The sequence below is a fragment of the Xyrauchen texanus genome, chromosome 17 (genome assembly GCF_025860055.1).
Source record: "Xyrauchen texanus isolate HMW12.3.18 chromosome 17, RBS_HiC_50CHRs, whole genome shotgun sequence".
Classification (NCBI taxonomy): Eukaryota; Metazoa; Chordata; class Actinopteri; order Cypriniformes; family Catostomidae; genus Xyrauchen; species Xyrauchen texanus.
Window position 1 is genome coordinate 7,124,216 of NC_068292.1, and position 24,466 is coordinate 7,148,681.

A 24,466-nucleotide genomic window follows, 5' to 3' on the forward strand; every position below is an offset into this window, starting at 1 on the left:
TTATGCATTTGGCAGACGCTTTTAACCAAAGCGACTTACAGTGCAATTATTACAGGGACAATCCCCCCAGAGCAACCTGGAGTTAAGTGCCTTGCTCAAGGACACAATGGTGGTGGCCGTGGGGCTCGAACCAGCAACCTTCTGATTAACAGCCCTGTGCTTTAGCCACTACGCCACCACCACTCCTTTGTTTTAATTTTGCTGACAAAAAAGGACTGTTTCATTCTTATCATTTGCAAATTTGTTATCACAACAGATATATTCAGAGTTGTTAAAACCATAAAAAGATGAGATAGCCATGTGTTATACATATTACCACTGACACACATAAATATAATAAACAAGAGAGTCTTTGTCACATTTTGTTACATTTTGTGTTCCCATAAAAAAAAAAAGAAAACAAAGTGAAATAAAACCAAATAAGGTAAAGAAATTAGTCCCTTTTTTCATATACCATATGTGAATAAATTCAAGGAATTTTAGTCCAGTTGGATTAAGTTAAAAATAAAAATAAATAAAACATCTTTTGGTCAAAAAAGGTCTTGGTCAACATGACCAGAACACAACATCAAGGTTAATAATAATTTAAGTTTTAAAGAAGAGAATCTATATTAATGTTATAATGAATATAAGGGACAGCAAATGTTCTGTGTTTGGTGGAGGCAAGTGACATACTGCACTGTATAATATAAAATGCAAGGAGCAGTTGCAGTCCTGGATGCTGATTTGTCAATACAGTGTTTGATTTGTGCTAAAATCCACAATGTATTCACAGCCATGACAGCAAACACCTGTTCTCCATATCACTGTACAGCACCCACATAGGAAAACTTTTAGCATTAGTTTACATGTCATTAGCGTAAAGGTGACGTCTAATGATTTTGTTGAATAAAAGTACAGTAGATTTAATGAAAATTTGTGTCATTGATATTTTTTATTATGTAGTGTTTTAGGATTTCTCGCTTAAATGGCATACCCAAAAGTAAGAGTCTTTACCCAAGAGTAAAAGGGTCAATTGCATGGTATCAATTTATTGAAAACATTTCACTATTTGAAGAAAATGTATTAGGATCCAGATTAGAGACTCTCATGCCTCAACACTGCTGACAAAACACACAAACAATGAGTGATAGAAATAAACATTTTAGTTACTGTTCATGTTTGACATTATACCTTTTAGAAAGTATGGATGGAAGGTCATCAAATGAAAATCTATGATGTGAAGGATAATGTTTAATGAATGTATTGCAAAGAAACTATCCCAATAAATAGAAAAGCCATTAGCGATAAAAAAACACAGCTTGTGTTGGCACTCTATGAGGGATAATTTAGCAACTTCTCATCATATTGTGCAAGTGTGGGCTTGTTTGATTCAGAACTGTTTGCTATAAGTTATGATATGCCATTTTCTTTATCATGTTTTTGTTTCATGAATTAATAAAACAAAATGTAATAATATTTCTGTTTATCTGTTATTATACATTTGGATTTCACACATTAATAATCACTGTAGTTTGGTCTCTGAGTGATAAAAATCAAGCAAGAGGTTGATGAATAATATAATAATATATTTATTTATTTTCCCCAATAGTCAGCACCCTCTAGAGGACCCGGTACCAGGCCTCTCCAGGTTTAAGAGGTTTAAAGTAATTAAGAAACTCAATGCCATGCTATATTGTGAATATAGTCCTGATATACTGTATACACAATACTCACAATAAAGCACAGCCTTTTGTGTATTTTTTTCTTTATTAATAAAACCACTAGCTAAAGTGTATCTAAATCATTGGCAATATGAAGATCGAATACAACTGTTTATACGTACTATAAAATATATTGTTTTACACCAAAATACAGTATACATACAGTAGATTAAAAAAAACATTGCTCACTAATGGACACGTCTTGGTATAGCACTTTATTTATTATTATTGTATGTTCTACCTATATTGGAGGTGTGTTATGTTTCATTTTTGGGCCGGCCTTATTGACTTATTGCAGTTATTTCAGTCCATCTGTAATCTTCAGCCTTGCTGATTTACCTCTGAATCATTTCCCTGCAAACTCACAAACAGCCATGTGTGAAGTTGCAGCGTTATTAGAGCAGAGCCGTCTTTAGCCACAACCTTGCGGCAAACAATCAGAGACAAAAGCTGGAAAATGACAGGTTAGCCTATGATTTATTTGACAGGATGGCAATTTCTGAAGCCCCTTCTGGCATGATTTCCATACCGGCCTCAGTCTGGGAAGTGTTGTGATTGCTTTTCAATCATCCAAAGCAAACATTAATTAGATTTTATTTTGGTCTGTGGAATGAGAGGTCTTCTGTATGGAGGGCTGTCAATATGTCTGGCCGTCAACTGAAGGCTGCTATGACACTCTGTGATTGGTTGTTGAGTTGAATATGCTCCAATCACAGATCATGACATTGACATTTTCACATGTTCTAGAGGCTGCTGCTGGCGATTGACCAAAGTGCGATTGACCCAAGTGCGTTTGCATGTGTTTTCAGACAGATGCTGCCCTGATGTATGACGCAGTGCATGTGGTGGCTGTGGCCGTCCAGCAGTCTCCTCAAATCACAGTCAGCTCACTCCAGTGCAACCGCCACAAGCCCTGGCGCTTCGGCAACCGCTTCATGACACTCATTAAAGAGGTACCACACACCACACTGTGCCTCATTCATTATCAATGTATACACACATATTTGTGTGTAAAACTCAGGGCTGGGAGTAGATCCCAAAATAATCAAATCAATTGGTTACGAAGCATTGGGAAACAAGAGTCTGGAGAATTTGGAGTCTTTGGATGTGGAGAATTCTGCTCAGAGGTGTGACATGTTCAGACTGTGTTTAATTTGTTTATCACCAGACTGCAGGTAAACAAAAAAAAATGTCTCGTCTTATAAGTTTGACTCCTTTGTGGTCCATCAGCCATTACGAAATCATATCTATTTTTTCGTCGGTATGAAACAATCACAAAAGCCCTTCAGCACATCCACAGTCCAGCCTTATTTTACTTGTTAAAAAACTAGTAACCAAGTAAAATGCTAGATTTGTGACAGAAAACGTTTGTCACACATTTGGATGCAAATAAATCCATATTTATCATTATAATATGCATTACTGCTTAGAAAATGTCAAGAAATGTCATTCAAACATGTAAATAAAAAATGCTTATATTGCACTGAATATTATAAGATCCCTTTTTTTTTATCGAGAAAATGAGTCTGGAATAAACTCCATCGATTTTGGAAACCTGGAATCAGAATCTAAGTTAATTCAGACATTTCTAGAATCGAACTGCACTAGTAAAACCTGTGATATTTTGTAAACAAAGTCATAATTCATCAATAACTTTGCACTTATAATTATTTTTCTACATTAAGGATACAGTTTAGGACTAACTAACACATGTATGCTCTCTTTGCATTGTTTCTTTATTGGTATCCACTTGTTTATGTACTTTTTTTTTCTTCTTTTTTCTATAGACCTGCTGATAATTTATCAGGTGTGCTGTGTTTTATCTTTTCTTCTTTTTTTGTACAATAATCAAAAAAGAATTCCCTTATTCATGATTTATGTCACAATGCAGAACAAAAAAGACATTATAGATTAAAAGGAGGGATTATGTAATTTTGTGTTTCATGACTAATGTCTTGATTCACTTGTGTTGTCACTTTTTTTGTCATGTTGATGTGAAAAGAATGGTGTTACTCTGAGTGATGTCCCAATTTAACTAGTCCTAGTTACATAAAATCCTCTACAGAAACACTTTTCAGATCTTCATGCTCATTCACAGCAGATCTAATATAATAAAGCCAATATAATTAACAAATCCTTAATAAGCCCTTAACAAGTCTCCACTTTACATGAAGGTACATTTTCATAGGTTACGGATGTTGATGAAATGTTATTAAGCATTTATATTTTGCGTTAAAATGGCTTACTATTTGTCAAAATTTGCATGAAAGTCACCCTGTTGATGAATGATTTATAATGCATTTGTAAATTACATATTAGTCATGAAGGAACCCCGTTAAGAAAGTGAACATTATTGTAAATGACTAAATGATCCTACAATAAGTTATTGTATAACATTCCAGTGTTACAACAATTAAGTGCGTCATGGCTTGATCTGGGATACATTCGCACAGAGTGCCAAATGTTTGTACAGGAAGTCCTTATTTGGGCATTGTGTGGTGTGTAATATGCTAATTACTAACTACAAGCAGACGCTCCCTCATTGAGAATAATCCAGCTTCAACAACATTAGAACGAGGGTGGGAAAACATTTATGTGCATATGCACCTGTTGTGAATCTGGCAGAAATTTTGTGAGAGAACCTTTGCTGTGCACACTTCAATGAGTGAATTTTGCAACCTGATCTCATAGAATGAACATTACTCTATTGACCATTTCTTTTTGCAAAACAGACTAGTATGTGCCGCTTTCTACATTTCTCTGCAGTTTCCTGGTGAAATGAACACTAGAGGCACTACAACAACTGTGTGGTTTAATCATTGTCACACAAATCAAAAATTGCTCATTTTGATTTTATAAAAACATATTTTTCACTCTATTACTAACCCCCCGCCATGTTATGATATCAAAAAACCTTTTCTTTAACCGTGGGGGTCGTGTGCCGATTTGTGAATGGAGAGCGAGATGAAATATTTGAACACTTGTATTACAGATCCACCAACATATACATGCTTATTCCGATGTCATTAGCTTGCTTTGTAGCTCACCTGATAGAGCGTTGGACAACTGGACGGCTGTGGTTCTAATCCAGCCAAAGACGCACAAAAGTGAAAGTTACATGACGTGGTTGCTTCAGTTAATGTGTTTTTTCTTTTTATAATTTTGACACCAGTTAGTGTTATGTGTTGGTTTAAGGTAAGGATCTCTTTTTTTTTTAAACTGTCATTTATCTTTTCAGGGTTATGGTAAAGTTTTAGTTTAGGGAGGGACATTTTATCTCCATCTAAAATTTACTTTAAAACACTTGTCTGATTACATCCTGTTTTCACTCTGTTTTGGTGCCCCCCCCCCCACCCCACTGGACATTTCACTTGAAAACTGCAGCCAAACATGTAATGAAGCACATAAATTCAGATTTGCACAAACGTTGACATTGTCACATACATTTCATGAGACCAGACTGGAATTTTCAAATATTAGGGAATATGCCCCTGTCTGTATGCTCGTGTGTATTTCTGATCTGGAACAGCACTCTGTTAGAGCACCACCGCAGAAAGCAGCACATTCATCTTAATCTCCGGAAATGATTCTTCTCTGTGCTATTTTCAAGAAAACTAGGGCAACTAATCTGAACTGTCCCACTCATTCTGCTGCCTATATTTAGACTGACTAAAAGCCTTCTTATTTGCTGTGTGTGATATCTTAAGCCTTCAGCTAAGACTAAAATCAAACCAAGGGATATATAGATACATAGCAGCATAGGAAATACATAATTGAATACATAAAAACAGGTCCCACTACCTAAATTGGCTCAAATCATTCTGGTTTTGGTGACTGTGCTCCAGACCCCCTGCCCTCCTTTGGATCTTCTTTGCCCAGATTTCTTGTAGCGCCTGAGGCTGCAGAGAAACACTAGTAAAGATGTGCTGAGGTCTTTGTTTGAACAGATACATGGAGGGGCCGGCTGAACAAGGCAGAGCTATTATCTAGACCAGGGTTTTCCAAGACGGGGTTCGTGAGCAAGTGAAGAGTTTGCTGACCAAAATATTCCTATAATTTACTGAATTTTAAAAACATTGACGGACACTTAAAAATTGTGTCTGTTATGTGACAAATAAAATCAAGAAAGAACAGAACACAAATCAAGCATGTCAGTTTTCCTTTTAACCATTGCCTCTGTGCATTCTCTCTCTTTCTCTGCTTGTGCTCGCTGTGTGTGTGTGTGTGTGTGTGTGTGTGAGAGAGAGAGAGAGAGAGAGAGAGAGAAAGAGAGCGACAGTGCAAGAACTGACAGTGAGAAAATTGCATTTTTCTAATGCAACTTGGATGCTAATCTCTATACAAAGTTATGACGTAACATGATTATTTTCATTCTAAAATGCAATTATGTTTTAAAAGTAACCTTCATTAACCTGACATTGTTTGCTCTGTAGTTTTGAAAAGCAAAGGGAGATATAGTACAGTAGCTTCTGTTAACCGCCTGTGCGCTGGTTCAGTTCACGGCTGAACCGACCAGTTGACGGAGGCTTCTACTGGGTCTTAAAGGTGTTGTTTAGACTACTATTTGCACAGCTGCAAAAACTTAGAGTATCAATATAATGTTTCATTTCCTAAGAATATTTAAAGAAGTAAGAGGGACATGTCCCCACACCCCAGGTTATAATTGTTTCTACAGCTCTGGCTTGGGTACTTATTGTGAAAGATACTTACAAATTACAGAAACTGGAAATATTGGCTGTATCATATTAAGATATTGAATGTATACACACTAAAGTTACATGTTTATAAAATTATCGGGGAAAGTAAAATGGAAATAACAGATAAAAATGTACCATTTGACAAGAGTTTTGCTGTATCAGATAATGATTATATGTAGCGATATCTCTGATTGCGTTTGAAATGCCAATGGTGAATTAAATTAAATAAAATGTAGAAATATTATAAGAAAAGAACAATACATGTAATAAAGGTTCATTAAAAAAAGTAAAAAAAGTGAAAATAAGTCAAATTAACTGGACAGTTCGGATTAATCATCTTAATATTGGAAGTGCCACCGCTAAAAGCAGAACAAGATGAGCTTTTCATATGGAGTTCAATGCAGCGCTGGACGTCCTGACACGAATCATGTGCATTCCAAATCTAAAGTGAAAAAAATGGCCTGTTGACTGATTAATTTTAGTAATGGTTTAATGTGCATTGCAATGAATACTAGTTCTTTCTGGGTTTCCATCAAAAAAATTTGAATTTAAGAGAATTTCTAATCATTCGACTTCCAAAATTACAAATTGTTGTGTGTTTCCATCTCGTCATGATGGAACAGCAGAATGACCTTCCTGCTTCAGGGAGAGTTTTAGTTGCAAGTATTTCATTTTATTAAATGCATCCACGAGACACCACAGAATAAATGTAGCCTAACATTTTATATAAAGGTGCTGAAATAGCTGTGATGCATACACGCCACCAGTCTGGGAATGCCTGCTCTCAAAACTGTCCTGGCGGATTGTGAGGACCCACTTTATCGTCCAGCTGTGGTCGATGATAAGGGCTATGTTCAAAGAATTTTGTGCCAAGCTCCAAGCTGGCCTTTCGTTTGGCCAATCATCAAGCTATCGCATACTCATAACATATGCACGAATGATCAAAACATGCCATTGTTTTACGAATAAACTGTTTCCATCACCTTAATGTGCATTTTAACTAATGCGAAACTCTAGAAAACCATATATATATAAACAGTGTTTGTGTGTGTGTGTGTGTGTGTGTGTGTGTGTGTGTGTGTGTATGTGTGGTTATGCATCAACTCTTCATATACCGTTATAAATCCCAGCCTTAATCTCTGGATAAATATAGATCTTTAAAACACGCTTCCAATATGTGTAACATTAGTTGTAGAGCCTGTTTTATTAGCAACCTACTTGGAGGAGAGCCATACATAAATTATGTATTTTCTCTGTTTGGCTAGAAAGGACGAATTCATCTGAGATGGCACAGGTTGGTAGTAATTAATATTTTTCTCACACCTCCAGGCACACTGGGATGGCTTGACCGGACGGATAAATTTCAACAGAACCAACGGCCTGAGGACAGATTTCGATCTGGATGTAATCAGCCTCAAGGAGGAAGGCCTGGAGAAGGTACAGTAGCTGTGCTCTAATCTCAATGTGCATGTCAGATGTCAGTATTTATGGACCTGCTGTGCGTTACAAGGACAAATATGTGCATACCTGAAAACACACACATACATTTCCCCACTTAGTCACAAGCACACCAGGAGCCTCGAAGCAAACTATGACCTCTCGGTTCTCATCTGCATGTGCCTGCACCTCCATGAATAATGTATCCCAATAATAATAAAGTCCTCAGTAGCCCTTTAGCCCCATGAAAACTGAAATAAACAGGTGATTTGAAATTACAAACTACCGGCTGGGTGTTTTCTCAAGTACTTTGTTTTTTGATGGTTGAATGTGTGCGTCTCCACTTTGACGTCTTGCTTTGAATCGAAAATTCTCAAGAGGGCCCTCCACAGTAATTGAGAAGGGAGGAATGGGATAGTCATGCTCAACAGTTCCCTTGTTCTGCTGAGAAATTCTCATTTACTCAATCTCTATCTCTCTCTCTCTCTTCCCCTCTCTTTTGTCTAGCTTCTCTTTTGTGCATAATAACAGTCTTTTACATCACAGCCTGCTGATAATTTTCTGATTAAGGTCCATATTCTGGATAAACTTTTACTTTAATTAATCTTTCCTAGTATGTGCGGACATCTAGACAAATGAACAGTAGGGACAAACAGAGCCTGAATCACAGGCTTTCAAAAGCAGAATTAAAAATGTTTGTTGATCATAAGATTGTAAATTTGGGAGATTTTCTGTAAATTGAGACCAGTAATTTTCAATTAGTCCACTGTATGTATGTAAGGTGAGCTAGAGGTCTGCACAGGATTGTTTTTTCCATCCCGCTCCCACCACTCATGCAAGTTTCTATCCCGCACCGCACCGCACTTGTGTCCACATCTCATAGAAGTACCATCCGCCCCCGCCTTCAACTCAGAATTGTAATCCCGTGCCGCAAGTAATCTTATCGGTCCGGGAGTTCTGCAAGAATGCAGACCTCTTAAGGTGAGCTTTTCAATTTGGGTGAACCATGCATTTTTGAAAAATGCCGGCATCAGTCTCATCCTTGCTCCCAAAATGCATTCCCTCAATATCTTTACTTTTCTCAACTGAAATCTAATGTCTGTATGTGACATCACCCAGAATTACCTTTGTTTGGTCATTTTCAGTTACATGAAATATTCTGAATTAGGAATATTAATTGACACAAAATTCTGATTAATACATGCTTATTCAGATTGAAACCGGAATATTGGCATAATCTGGTTATGGCAATCAATATATGTATTTACATGAAACATACATAATCATAAAATGCTGTATTTCTGATATATTGGAACATTCTGATAATATTGGAATATTCATGTTCATGTTAAAGGGATAGTTCACCCACAAATGAAAATTCTCTCATCATTTACCCTCATGCCATCCCAGATGAGTGTGATTTTCTTTCTTCTGCTGAACACAAATTATTTAAATATCTTTAGATCCATACCATTCAAGTGAATGGGTGCCAAAATGTTTAAGCTTCAAAAAGCACATAAAGGCAGCATAAACGTTATCCATAAGACTCCAGTGTATTAATCCATATTTTCAGAAGTGATGTGGTAGGTGTGGATGAGAAACATACATTTTTAAGTACAATTTGCTTGAAATTCTTCTCCCTGCCCAGTAGCGGGTGATATGCATCAAGAATGTGAATCACCAAAAACACAAGTAGAACAATGTGAAATTTAAAGTGGAGACTGACTGAGCAGGGAGGAAAATGTATAGTAAAAAAAGGACTTAAATATCTCCCCCACACCTGTCATATCACTTCAGAAGAAATGGATTAAACCACTGGAGTCTTATAGATTACGCTTATGTTGATTTATAATCACTTGCAATGTGTGGACCAAAAAAGCTGAGAAATCCTCAAATCTTAATTTGTGTTCTGCAGATGAAACAAAGTCATATGCATCTGGGATAGCTTGACGGTGAGTAAATGATGAGATCATTTTCAATTTTGGGTGAACTATCACTTTAAAGCAGTTCCAGACATCTTTCACCAAGATGGTTTTATTGATTCTGTGACCCTGCAAAAATGCTTGGATATATGGAAAATTAACATTGCTCCGAGGAATTTAAGTATTCATCATCAATGTTGTATCATGTCATACACACATGAAAACATTAAGTACCAGAGTTCTTTTTGCAGATTGGCACGTGGGATCCTGCAAGTGGTTTGAACATGACTGAGCACCAAAAGAGAAAGACAGCAAATGTGACAGACTCTCTCTCCAACAGATCGCTGGTGGTGTCCACCATACTGGTAAATAAAATTAATTCATTCTTTATTCTATGTGATCACTTCTTTTCTATAGTTTCTTAAACAGATAAGGGAATTTCAGAGATTAAATGTAACTGTGTATATTAATAGCCAAAATTAATGATTAGGTTTACAGTATTTGCAAAATTGATAGATTGTGATACTAATTGCTATATTTTGTTGGACTTTTGTTCATGTTTTTTGATTTCCATGACCACCATATACATAAACCCTTGCTTGTTGTTTCTGTGTTTACTTATGATACTATAATATTAGCTACTGGAAACAGCAGTCAATGAAAAACTCTTCTTCAAATTATGTTTTTTTCTTACTCCCTTCACCTTCTTTTCTCAAACTTCTCTGATATCTGAAGGTAAAGGTAATGCACTTGTGTGCAATTGCACTATCAAAGACCCTGAATGATGATGGATCATTTAGTGTTTGTGGTTTGTGGCTGTTCTAACCATTCCATTCTCTCAACACCAATCAGGATACCACATTATCACTTTATCAAACTTTAATACAAACTATTTGTGTGCAGTGTCAATCCTTTTATATACACATTTCATGATCTTGCAACTCTGTGGGGAAATCATGTAAAAAATGGCAGAAATGTCAATATTGCATCTTAGAACCGCCTTTGGAATAAATAGAGTAAGCAACATCACATGAGCAAGAGTGCTGTTGTTCTGAATATCAGCATTGCTGTTTCTAGTCCACATGCACAAGGCGGCAGACTATCTGGCAAACAAATTTGAGGACAGAAACTAACTGTTGTGTAATCAGAATTATAACAAAGATGTTATAGGAATAATTATGTTATACTTTCCAAACTCGTATGCTGTTATTTTTACATTATTCAATGATAATCCTCTCCTCTGCAAAGCTCTGAAATCTCTTTTGCCTTCAGATTGAGATTTAAAAATAGCTACAATGAAGGGTAATATTTTTTTGTTATTAACGACTTTAATGTCTGTTCCTAACACAAAAATAGTCTATATGTCACACATGCAAAATAGAGTATAGAGCTGTCAAATTCCACATTTCTGAATGGCTATGTTAGTTGTGTGTCATTTTTATCATCCAGAACCATGCAGAACTGGATTCTGATTCAGAGACTATTCAGAAAGGTCTCACTGCTTTATGCATTAGTCATCTGTCTGATGATGGATTTATTGCATTCAAACTATTTAAATCAGAATATGTGTACATTTAAATTAGAAACGTGTCCTCAAATTTCCTTTCAATTAAAATAAATAAATAAATATGTATATGTAGCCGGTGGGTTGTAAAGAGACAACACAGGATACAAAAAATATCTTTTGGGGTTTTATTCTAATGGCTATTAAAACAAATAAAATAAAAAAAAACCTGCAGTTGATTAAGATTAAACTTTTTCAACTTAATCTTGCTGTCGAACGCAGGTAAGAATCTGTTTCGGCGTGAGCATTTTGAATGGGAGTCTGTGTAAGGCCCGGTTGAGAACTCACAGGTCCAAGATTGGTCGCAACCCGCTGCTTTTCTTGGGTACGTTGAAGTAAGGGCTGTAGAAACCCTTCTCCATCTCGGCTGGAGGGACGGGCTCTATCACATCCTTGAGGAGCAGGGTCGTGATCTCTGCTCGTAAGGCGCTGGCTTTCTCGGCGTGCACAGCGGGTTAGAAACTGACGACGAGGTCCTAGAGAGGCGTCCTCAGAACTCGTCAGTGCTGGCCTGCCGGGGCTGAGCAGTCGCGTGGCCGTAGGCGAGGGAACTGCGTCCGGGGAGCAGGGACCGTAGAGTTTTGGGGCCGGGGTGCCGTGAGAATTGCGCACACCGGATGGATGACCCAGGGTGTGAGGAAATTGCTCTTTATTGAGAATGCGGATGCCACAGTCCGAAGGCAGGGGATGGAGTGGTCTTGGTACCACCTCTGGAGCGAATGTCTGACTGCCTGGGTCGCCCGTCTCAGGAGCGCTTCGGAGCTCTCCTAGTCCTGGAAGGGGTCCTGGAGACGGTGGGCATATGCCACCTGCAAAGTGGCTGAGAGCTAGGCCCGGTTTGAGGCGGAGATACCTGTTGTTTAGCCGCAGGGGGATGCCCTCGGCAAGCAGGCGGGGCGCGCTGACTTGGCGGCGCCGTAGCAAGATATGCCATCTGCTTCTTCACCGCTGAAAACTGGTGGGTGAAGTTGTCGATGGTGTCGCAGAAGAAGCCAAGCTGGGAGACGGGGGCGTTGAGAAAGCGTGCCTTGTCAACGTCGCGCATCTCGACCATGTTCAGCCAGAGGTGACGCTCCTGGACCATGAGGGTGGCCATTGCCCACCCGAGTGCCTGCGCTGTGACCTTCGTGGCTCTGAGAGCGAGGTCGGTTGCAAAGTGCAGGTCCTGCAGCACGTCAGGGTCGGAACTACCCAGGTGCAGATCTTTGAGTGCCTTGGCTTGGTGAACTTGCAGGAGAGCCATGGCATATAGGGCAAAGGCTGCCTGTCTGGTGGCACTGTAGACTTTCGAGATCAGTGATGACGTCATTCTACAGGCTCTGGAGGGGAGTACCGGGTGATCCAGCCAGGTGGCCGCGTTCCAAGTGGATCGCAACTGCTCTGTCCACCTGGGGGACCTCTGTGTTCCCGTGGGCTGCTGAGCGTGGAACACGAGTGACAGCGGATGAGCGGAGGGGTCGGCATCGCTATGAGTGGCGCCCTGACCCGAGGATCCGATCGAGTAGCCGCGAGGGTGGGATGGAGGTTTCAAGTCCAGCCTTGTGCTCGCAATGGCCTGGGAAAACATAGCGGACATTTGTGCGTCTCCCTTGAGCCCCCATTATGGGGGCTCAAGGGAGAAAGCCGGCTGGCCACGAGGCGATCCGCACTCATCCCGAGTTCTAAAGCAAGCAAGCGTGCCGGGGGGGGGGGGCGGGTGGTTCATGGGGTTTACCTGCCAAAAACCGAGCCCTTCATCTTCCCCAAATCGCCTTCATCGCTAGCCGGGTCGTCCTCAATCCCGTGGGAAGAAGGAACGACGTGGGGGGGCGGCTGAAGTGGCTTTCTCACGTGAGGAAAGAAAGCCACGACCGCAATGTTGTCATGGCTATGTTCTCGCACTGAGAACAGGAACCATTCATAAAACGCTGCCTGTGTGTGATCGCAGCCCAGGCACGCAAGGCAGCTTTTACGACCGTCAGAAGTGGAGAGAAATCAACCGCATCCAGGAACTACACAGAGGAGGAAAAACATCTTTAAAAAGACGCGCCCTGAAAAGGACGTTCAACGCCTGCTGTGTATTGCTCTTTTATGAGTGGGAACTCAAACTCTTTTAGAGGAAATAAGCTTTTTTTAGGAGGAGAAACACTCTTTCAGGCAATGAAAGCGCTGTCGAAGCGTCCAGGGGCGTGGACTGCACATCGTGCAGAGAGAGAAAACGCCAGCTGGAAATGCGCCGTAGATCCAACAGCAGTGCTTCTTACCAATAGAGGTAAGTGAAACAGTGGTGAACTCAGCTTTGCTGTTGCACAACCTTTCAGCTCCGAAGAAAAATTCTGACTGGCATTAGCTGCCCAGCTTCCCTTTATACCCGTATGTCGGGGGCGGGGCATGCAAATTCTGTCTGCCAACTTGACATTGTCTTTTTCTCAGGTTCAGAATTACGTTTGGCATCCCAGGAAAACCCCTTGTGTCACTTCATTCGACATTACGTTGAGTGAGTGACAGAAGGGGAATTACATTTATGTATTTACATTTATGTATTTTTCAAACTCTTTTGTCCAACGCGACTTACAGTACATTTAAGGTACATTTTATCAGTTTGTGTGTTCTCTGCGAATCAAACCCATGATTTTGGCATAGCTACAGTAAAATATGTTCATAGAAGTTCATTAACATAGTTTATTAGTAACAATTTAGTAAATCAAATACTAATAATCAATGTCATAATATAGTTTAAAAAACTTAAAATACCACCTCATAAGTGCAAAACAATCCAATAAATTGAGTAGGTAACAATTTTAGAACAGTGGATCAAGCTGTCTTTAATACAAAACTGTAGCAATAGTAAAACTAACTGGTACTGTCTTAATATATTTTAAGAAATTTTAATACCACGTAATAAATGCAAAACAAACCAATAAGTCGAATAGATAAAATGTTACTGGCTTAATTTTGTTTAGTAAACTTGATATTTGATGGTTCTCTGAAATAGAGCATTAATTGCATTACTTTCTACACAAAAATAAGACGTTTAATAAGTTGTACATTATGGCTGAGATGGCTTTACTCTACATTTAGTGAACAATGAATTATTGTCTAATTCATGCTTAACTAATGCATTATTGTGGGGATACTTAAACTCATATTCATACTTGTGGTAACACTTATTTTAAGTTGAGGTGAATAATGAGTTCATGGGATGATTTCTGGTTGTATGCAAGAAACCCACCAAATGGGAGTTGGTGAAATCCACATTATTAATATAAAGTGAAGAGAAAAATGTTTTGACTTAGATGCACATCGTGACATCAGAACCCCAATATCTTCCCTCCCACAAGATGTTTTCTTTTGTTAATAAACAGAGCATATTCCAGCTGAAAGGACAGATTTATAAACTCAATGCAGTGAGGGTTTGTATTTGCTCTCAGATCACAGCGGCCGATCCGAATGCATTAAATGCTCCAAATGCTAGTTGTCTGAGTCAGACTGCTGAGGATCAAAGGTGTTGTGAATGAAAAAAGAGAGACTAAGAGGAGAGGTGGGGGGAGCCATGAGTGTCAGTCCTTATATGAAAGTTTAATGCCCTCAGGTTTGCCTCTGAAGCATCATTGTGCCACGAGAGAAAGGAAATCGTTATTAATAGGCTATTAGCAAATACGCTGCAGGTTTGCACACAGATTTTATTATTTCTTTAAAGTGACGAAAAGGGTTGAGAGATCTTATCACCATTATAGGAAGCCAAAACTGTCATTGTCTTTGTTCATTTCTTGCTCTAGAGGCATTTGACTGAATTATTTGCACATTAGTCTTGGATAGCCAGAGTTTTGACTCGGCATAAAGTCTGGTCCACACTGCAGACTATACTTTCTGAGCAAAAACTGTCAATTTACAATAGACAGGAAAAGACTTCTGGCGACATTAAAAGCAATAAACCACCAAATTTAATGGTAGGTTTATCCAAAAGTTTTGTGCTTTGCACACAAGAGTGCAACACATTGTCAGGAAGCTTGAGACAGAGACCCAATAGCAGAGGAACTGTTCAAAAGGATTTATTTACAACAATAAATTTGCCAATTCCAGCACCGGCTGCAGCTACGGAGGCAAAGAACGAGTCTCTGTGCCTGCAGTGGTCATGAGTGTGTTCGTAGACCGATGTATGCGTTGTGGCAGACATGAGCAGATCCATAGGTAGTGTCTGTTGAAGCGTGGTGTGGTGCAGAGAACAAAGCCCGGATGAAGAACGGCAGTCATGTTTGCACATGTGGGCAGAGACGAGGAATCCTGCACTGGCAATTTGTGGGCGGCGAGGACAGCTGAATAGCAAAACTGGAAGGTAACCACACTTCCCAACACACAGGCAGAGACAGGCAACCGTCTAGACAAAGAGAGCAAGGTTTGCCGCTTGACAGCACAAACATTAGCATAAGCTAGACTACATTCAACATTGAACTACATAAACGTTAAATCACATTGAATGATCCAGCCTATATGACACATGAGGGGATTTAAATAAGCAGGAAACAATAAAGGGGCAGGTGAAAGTTGTCATGATCAGCATTCCCATGGAAGCAATCAGGGTTCCCATGGAAACGCTTATTCCGCATGCCAGCAGCACCTGAAACACATAAGGGCAAAAAGTAAACATGCCTTGACCAAAATAAACAGGAAACGATGATGCCACGGTCCTCGTCAGACATAACCTAATGTGACAAGGCTACAGGACCATGACACATGCATCAGATGGTCAGTGAGGCTGAGATTTGCTTCATATTTTTTTTTTATATTCTCCCATTTTGATTAATTGTCATTGTCTATGGATTACAAGTGATAACTAAATGTTTTAAACTGTATAGTCAACACAATATAGGCTGTAATGTCGCAGAATTTCAACCAGTCTAGAGTTGTTGAATTCATGAAGCGGTGGGTCAGTGTCTTGTGTAACTTTTCCACCATATTCAATTGGTCCATCACTGCCTCATACTACAAAATTATAATAGCTACACATTGAATTGGATGATTGATAAAACTGTCATTTATGTTTAAAAAGACACAAATTAACCAGTATATATTTTTTTGTCCAAGAGTCAAACTAATTCAGTTTATAATTAGATAATGAGTGAAGGAAGGTGAATTAGCCTTTAAAGACTTTATCTCTCTCATCTGCTGAATGGCACATTGGTTTAATTGGAGTATAGTTTTATTCTCTCAGTCACTCTTTTATGAGTATAGCAATAGAATAGCAATAGATGCTGTTCTTGAGGGGCTTTGGTACAAAGCTAAATTGTCTGAAACAGGTTGCCCTCCCTCTTACAGCACAAGCACACATAATGCATATGTAGCACATGCAAAAACACTGCTCAACCACACAGACTCATCCCAGATTTACATATCAAACACTAGCAATCTACCAGTAGAAGTAATATTGCAAATAGAGTTTAGCAAACTTATATAATGATACAAGCCAGAATTCTACACAGTGAGAAAAGTGATGGAGATTTTGTTAGGTGCAAGACATAAAAATGGGCACAATTACACAAAATGTTTATTACTGTAATATGAAAAAGGGATACATGTTTTATTTAATATTTTTCAAGATAGATTTTTTTAAATAGTAAAATATTTGCTGGTGCAATCAATAACTTATTTGTTTGAAAAGTAAAAAGGCATTTTTCAAAATTAAGGGGCTGGGGGGTTAGTTGCAGGACATCAAATGTGACATATTTTCACAAAATGCAAATTTCTGTAATGCAAAAAACGTAATTGCATAAGTGTGCACACCCTTTTATAATTGGGTATGTGGCTGTTTTCATAATCAACCAATCATGAATCTCATCTGAAATAGTAAACACCTTTCTTTAACTCTAGATAAATCTCAGCTGTTCTTGTAGGAGTTTTCTGACATTTTCTTGGTTGCACAAACAGCTTATAAAACATCAACAGGATCTCATTGTTGAAAGGTATCACTCTGGTGAGGGCTCAAAAAAATGTCCAGTGCATTAGATATACCAAGGACACAGTGAAGACAATCATCAACAAGTGGAGAAAATATGGCACAACAGTGACATTATCAAGAACAGGACCTCCCTCCAAAATTGATAAACAGACAAAGAGAAAACTGGTCAGGGCAGCTTTCTAAAGGCCTACAGCAACATCAAAACAGCTGCAGCTCTTTACGCAAGCCTTTTCTGATGAAAAAAAACAAAACATCCAAGTCTGCAAAAACCTATATCCAGTCTCCCAAAACCATGTGGAAAAATGTGTTATGTTTGATGAGACCAAGATTTAACTTTTTGCCCAAAATGGTAAAAGTTATGTTTGTGGCAAAAACAACACAGCACATCAGCAAAAGAACACCATACCCACGGTGAAGCATGTTGGTGGCAGCATCATGCTTAGGGGCTGCCTTTCTTCAGCTGGAACTGGGGCTTTAGTGAAGGTAGACAGAATCATGAATAGCTTCCAAGTACCAGTTAATTTTGGCCCAGAACCTTCTGGTGTCTGCTGAAAATTAAGAGATCTTTCACCTCTCGGCATGACATTGATCCAAAGCACACATCAAAATCAACAAAAGAATGGCTTCAGCAAAAAAAAAGAAAAAATATTAATGTTTTGGAATGGCCAAGCCAGAGCCCAGACCTGAATTCTACAGAAAATCTGTAGGGGGACCTGAAGAGGGCTGTACACAGGAGATGCCCTCACAATTTGACAGATCTGAAACATTTTTGCAAAGAAGAGTGGGAAAATATTAAAGTCAAGATGTGCCAAGCTAATAATAGACTCTTATCCAAACAGACTGAATGCTGTAATAAATTCAAAGGGTGATTCAACTAAGTATTAATTCAGGAATGTGCACACTTATGCAGTAAGGATATTCTAAGTTTTAATTTTAAATTTTTTCTCTGAAATGTGTCACTTTGGTTTTCAGTGGCATCGCATAGGTTGTAATTTTTACATTAAAGCTGCAAAAATTCTAATATGATTTATTTCTGTTGAATTATTTACATCACAAAACCTGCTGTTTTAACAGGGGTGTGTAGACATTTTATAGCCACTGTGTGTATGTGTATAGGTATACATACATATATATATATATATATATATATATATATATATATATATATATATATAGTTTATGTACAGCATATTCACCGGTGGCAATTGCTTTAAGACTGCACGGCTTCCCTTAAAATGTAATTAAAAATGACATGTTAATTAAAATGCACATAATCTAATTTAAATAATTGTAGTACCAGTTCAATATTTTACATATCTAGAGGGTTAGAGGCTCTAAACACGTCATTTTGTGTCCCGCCCGGACTCCATGTGTCTGTTGGAGTCTACAGGAGCTTCATGAGCAATATTTGCCTGAGTGAAATTATCTGATTGGTGACTGAACAGTGGGCTTTCAATCAATGTATTTCTAACCCGCCTAAAAGACTGGCTTCTCTATATGATGGTAGGTCGACCTCTCAAATGGGCTGAACCACGTAACAAACGGGCAATCACTGAAACGGTGATGTACGTGAGTGACAATGTTTTGGGTTAAACAACTATTGCAGTTATCCGGAAGGTGCAAAGTGATCGGTCATTCAGAAGATGTTTATTTGTGGTTTATTTAACACAATTAATTTAGTGATTATAAATCTTCTCTTTTACCATTGGCATATGTACTGTATATGTTGTAAATAAAATTGTAAATATAAGGTTCTTCTATTTTTGTTCAGTAAGTTCACTTGTAAAAAAACAAAAAAAAAAACATAGCTGATGGCAGACACTACTAATGTTGTTGACTTAATAAAAAAAAATAAAAAAAAACAGAGGCAAAAACAATAGGAAAGCAAACTTCACATTTAAGTAGCCTAAGTAGTGAGTATTGGCACTGACTACCACCCATGGAGTCGTGAGTTTGAATTCAGGGTATGCTGAGTGACTCCAGCCAAGTCTCCTAAGCACAATTGGCCCAGTTGCTAGGGAGGGTAGAGTCACATGGGATAACCTCCTCTTAGTGGTTCTCGCTCACAATGGGGCATGTGGTCATTTGTGTGTGGATCGTGGAGAATAGTATGATCCTCTAAATGCGGGGTCTCCGTGTTGTCATGTATGATGAGCCACATGATAAAATGTGCAGATTGACAGTCTCAAAAGTGGAGGCACCTGAGACTTGTCCTCTGTCACCCGGACTGAGGTGAGTAACCGCACCACCACAAGGACCTACTAAGTAGTGGGAATTGGGCATTCCAAATTGGGAGAAAAGCAGATAAACTAGACCAACTTCCCAAAAATGCAAGGAGACAATGTATTGTTTGGGTAACTCTTTACAATAAAGTTCCTTTTGTTAACATTAGTTAACATGAACTAACAATGAACAATACTTATACAGCATTAATAATCTTAGTTAATATAAATTTGAACATATACTAAAGCCCCGTACACACATGCAGCAACTTTATCGCTTGATGTAGCTAGTCTGAGTACTCGCTATTGGGCGTTTCTACTGTAGTTGCTCTAACCTTAATGGTGGTCTACACATCTGCAATGGGCACACAGCCTCAGCACACAGTTCTTGGACAAGACCTCGACTGCTTTGGCATAACTGCCTCGAGTTACTGGTGGTTTTGCTGTCCCTGTGGAGGCTTCAGCCATTGATCCAGGGCAAGCATGTGTTGGTCCGGACAGACAACAGGGCGATGGTAGTGTATGTACAAGGCCAAGGCGGTTTACGCTCACAACGCATGTTGCAAATTGCCCGCCGTCTCCTCCTTTGGAGTCGGCAGCGACTGAAGTCGTTGCGGTCCACTCAAATCCCGGGCGATCTCAACCACGCAGCGGATGCACTGTCATGAAAAATGACGCTCGGGGGAGAGTAGGACTCCACCCCAGGAGGTTAAGCTGATTTGGAGTTGATTTGATGAAGCACAGTGTGACCAGGCGTTAGGCTGGTCCGGGTCACAGAGGGGAAGCCGTGTGCTTTTCCCCCATGTGAGTTCCCGAGACCGGTGAACCCTGGATGTCTTTCCTCCTCAGCCATGCAGCAGGCGAGTTCGATGCCGGACCCAGTACTTGTGCTGGTAACCCCTGTATTGGGGTAGGTGCTCCAAATGTGAGGTTACCGATCGTAACCCCATGTGATGTCTTTTCCACGGTACGGTTTCCCTGATAGCAAACCCATGTCTTCCCTCGGGCAGAGCCTCCTCTGTCCCCAGCTGCCATGTTTGTAGAGCTCCTCCCCTCTGGGTAGGACCCACAGCGGGGGCAACTTTCCACTTCTGTACTAACTGTTGTTAAATCCATGTGACGTATTCACCATGTTCACCTCCCCTTCGGGCAGGATGTGGTCTCCGTGGTGTCTTTTCCTCTTGGGAAATGAATATATCTGGATCCAGCTGAAATATTTTTCTTTTTAAAAAAAAAGAGAAAGTGGTAGAAAAAGGCCAAAGCGGCTAGTGCGGCCTGTTCTCATTGTAAGTACATCCTGCAAACCCCCCCTTTTTGGGTACGAGGTATCTTGTGACGTTCGTGGGTTTTGGAAGGTTACGTGGGGGCCGAGTGCACTTGCTATAAGGCATGCAATGGCCTGCCTACACCTGCACTGCCAGTCCACAGTTCAGCAGGTTGTGGCATTTTGTGTAGGGACCCCTAGTGTCACAATATCGACACAACGTCGAGTGAGTGACAGATAGGAAACGTCTTGGTGGAGGGAACGAGATGTTGTGTCTTGCCTCTTGCCACAACACTGAACAACCCGCAAAAATGGCCGGGACTCTGTCTCGGCTCCTCAGCACAAACCTGAATGATTGGTTTTCTCGGCTCCTCAGCACAAACCTGAATGATTGGTTGCAATCTGGCTCCTTTTATACCTGTATGTCCAGGGGAGTGGAATGCATATTCCACTCACCAATTTTCATTGGTCTTTTCTCAATTAACAGAGGTGTTTGGGGCTCCCAAGTGTGACCCCTAGTGTCACTACATCGACACAACATTTTGTTCCCTCCATCAGGGAACAGAGGTTACAACAGTAGCCAAGACGTTTATTACACCTAATGCATTAACTCATTTTAATGAATGGAACCTTGTAATGGAATTCATTTCCGTTTAGAGCAAGGATCATTCGAGACTTGTCAATTTGCCAACAGATGCTTCAGCAAGTAATCCAGCACTATGAGAACAATGTTTCCCTTAGAAAAATTGGAAGGATTTTGAGCATTTCACCCTCTAATGTGCACAATATAGATAAAAGATTCAAGGAATATGGTCAAATGTCAGTGCGTAAATGGCTAGACGAAAACCACTTTTGAATGCACATGATCTCTGATCTCTCAGACATCACTGTCTTAAAAAACATAATTAATCTGTAATGGAAATCATGAACATGGGATTGGGATTACTTTAGTAAACCTTTGTTAGTCAACATCATTCGCCGCTGCATCCACAGATGCAAGTTAAGACTTTACTATACAAAGCAGAAGCCCTACATCAACACTGACCAGAAGTGATGTAACTTCTCTGGTTTCATCTTAGATGGAACTGTGTTTTTTTGGTCCGATGAGTCCACATTTCAAATCATTTTTGAAAACGTGTTCTATGGGCCAAAGAGGAAAAGGATCATCCAAACTGTTTTCAGTGTCAGGTCCAAAAGCCAGAGTCTCTAAGGGCCAGGGGTATGTCAGTGCTCATGGCATGGGTAACTCGCACATCTGTGAGAACACCATTAATGCAGACAGATATGTAAACATTTTGGAGCAGTATATACTGCCATCCAGCACCATCTTTTCCAGGGACGTCACAGAATTTTCAGCAGGACAACATTAAACCACATACTAGCCGAAAAAGCACAGAGGGCAGGTGCTAGATTGGCCTGCCTGCAGTCCTGACCATCTCCAACTGATTTGAAATGACTGTACATTAAAAAAAGTTGTAGTTGTAGTTTTTTCAATATTGCAAAGTGTGAATAATCCCAATAAAAGCGGCTAGTGCCGCTTTTTCATCTGTAATGGAAATCATGAACATGGGATTAGGATTACTTTAGTAAACCTTTGTTAGTCAACATCATTCGCCGCTGCATCCACAGATGCAAGTTAAGACATTACTATACAAAGTAGAAGCCCTACATCAACACTGACCAGAAGCGCTGTAACTTCTCTGGTCTCATCTTAGATGGAACTGTGTTTTTTTGGTCCGATGAGTCCACATTTCAAATAGTTTTTGAAAACGTGTTCTATATTTCTAGTTAGAAACTAATAGAACTAATTATAGTTCTATAATTTACAAATCACTCCTTTTTGTATATTTTGTCCATACTATCCCAAAATGTTTTGGATTAGGGTTATAACATTTCTTATTTTTATTGCATCCTGGTCTCATAAAATGAACGTTACTCTATATACATTTTCTAATTTCTACATTTCACTGCAGTTTCCTAGTGAAATGAACACTAGAGGCACTACAACAAAAGTGTGGTGTAATCATTGTCACACAAATAACAATTACAATTGCTCATTTTGATTTTCTAAAAAAAAATTTGGCTCTTTTTCTAACCCCCTTTATGATATCAAAACACCTTTACTTTCATGCATGATTTAGAAAAACTAAATATTTTAACATTTGTATTACAGACCCACCTACATATACACATTTTTTCCGATGTCTTTAGCTTGCTTAGTAGCTCACCTGATAGAGCGTTAGACTTTGAGCTTGACAGTCGCGGTTCGAGTCTAGCCAAAGACGTACGAAAGTGAAAGTTACATAGAAGGGACACAAAATTACATGGATGCTTCATTCAATGTGTGTTTCCTCTCGTCGTTTCTTGAATTTTTATTTTAAAATAATATCGGTTACGGTTAAATATTGGTCAAGGGTAAGGACGTCTTTTTTGTTAAACTCTAATTTATCTTTTCAGACACTATTGGTTAGTTTTAGGGAGGTACGCTTCACTTATTAAAACCTCAATCTAAAATTCACCTTAAAAACCTTGTCTAATTACAACTTCATTTTGCTCGATTTTGGCGCCCCCCCCGCTGGATATTTCACTTTAAATCTGCAGCCAAACGTGTAATGAAGCTCGTAATTTCAGTTTTGCAGAAATTTTGCAATGCTCACGTAAACTTCATGAGACCAGGCTGATTTGTTGTCTGATTTTGGCATGAAATATGACCCGGAATTATTCACGACAGGTTGTCCGAGATTCTTCCCAGAATGAATTCCATATGAAATAGATATTTTTGAACAAACACAGTTGATTTTTCAAGGTTAGATTACTCAAGGTCAGTAACATATTCTAAATACTTTGGTTTACTTCTTCAGCACTGGTAAATGTTTTCACTTGTTTTGACTCAAAAAACTCTGCCAGTAGAGTAAGACAAAATATACGTTACAAATACATTCTCTGAAAAAACTAAATATCTTATGCAGAGTTGTTTCTAAAAGCGATTAATCAAATTGATCTTAAGGATTTTTAGATATTTTAACATGAAAACGATACAAAAATTATAATTAAGAATACTTTATGCCCTAATATTTTTACTAGAAAAAAAAAATGATGATCCAACGTGAATTTTCTTGATAAAATATATGATTGTGCTAGTAACATGTGCATGTAAAATGGCTAGAAATAGCATTTTATCTTAGCATAAAGCTGACAATTTACACAAGGTTTATTTCTGTTTCTTCTGCTCCGAACTTACTTCAAACTTACTTCTCTGTCTTCTTGTATGAATGTAACACATCATAAGAAAGTGTTTCACTGCTGTTCAAATGCACTTTGGATCGCATCATTTATATGTATTCCATCTGAAAGGACTAAATATTAAATGAAACAAATGACAATAAAATGCAAAGTAATCTCTTCAGTAATCAAAATACATTTTTAACTGTATTCTAATTACCAATTATATAAATTGTAACTGTAGTTGAATACAGTTACTTATATTTATTATTTTAAATACGTAATCCCGTTACATGTATTCCATTACTCCCAACCCTGGTTACAATAATGAGCAAACACAATCTTTTTTTTTATCTTATATCACACAAATCATTGTGTTGTTCTTATATATGTTGAATACAACATTCAAACATTCACGGTGTAGGTGTAAAAATATGTGAACCCCTAGGCTAATGATGTCAATAAAACCAGATTGGAGGTGTGGGTTAGACATTCTTTGA

At 38.9% G+C, this 24,466-nt stretch overlaps 1 protein-coding gene across 1 annotated transcript in view; it reads left to right on the forward strand.

Moving 5' to 3' along the window:
• Positions 1 to 24,466, forward strand: part of LOC127657910 (glutamate receptor ionotropic, kainate 2-like) — a 375,882-nt gene that overhangs the window by 231,810 nt on the left and 119,606 nt on the right. Inside the window, exons 7-9 of the mRNA XM_052146892.1 lie at positions 2,513 to 2,656; positions 7,730 to 7,837; positions 10,011 to 10,124. Of these exons, the coding sequence (XP_052002852.1) occupies positions 2,513 to 2,656; positions 7,730 to 7,837; positions 10,011 to 10,124 (366 nt within the window). The remainder of the gene's footprint in view (positions 1 to 2,512; positions 2,657 to 7,729; positions 7,838 to 10,010; positions 10,125 to 24,466) is intronic.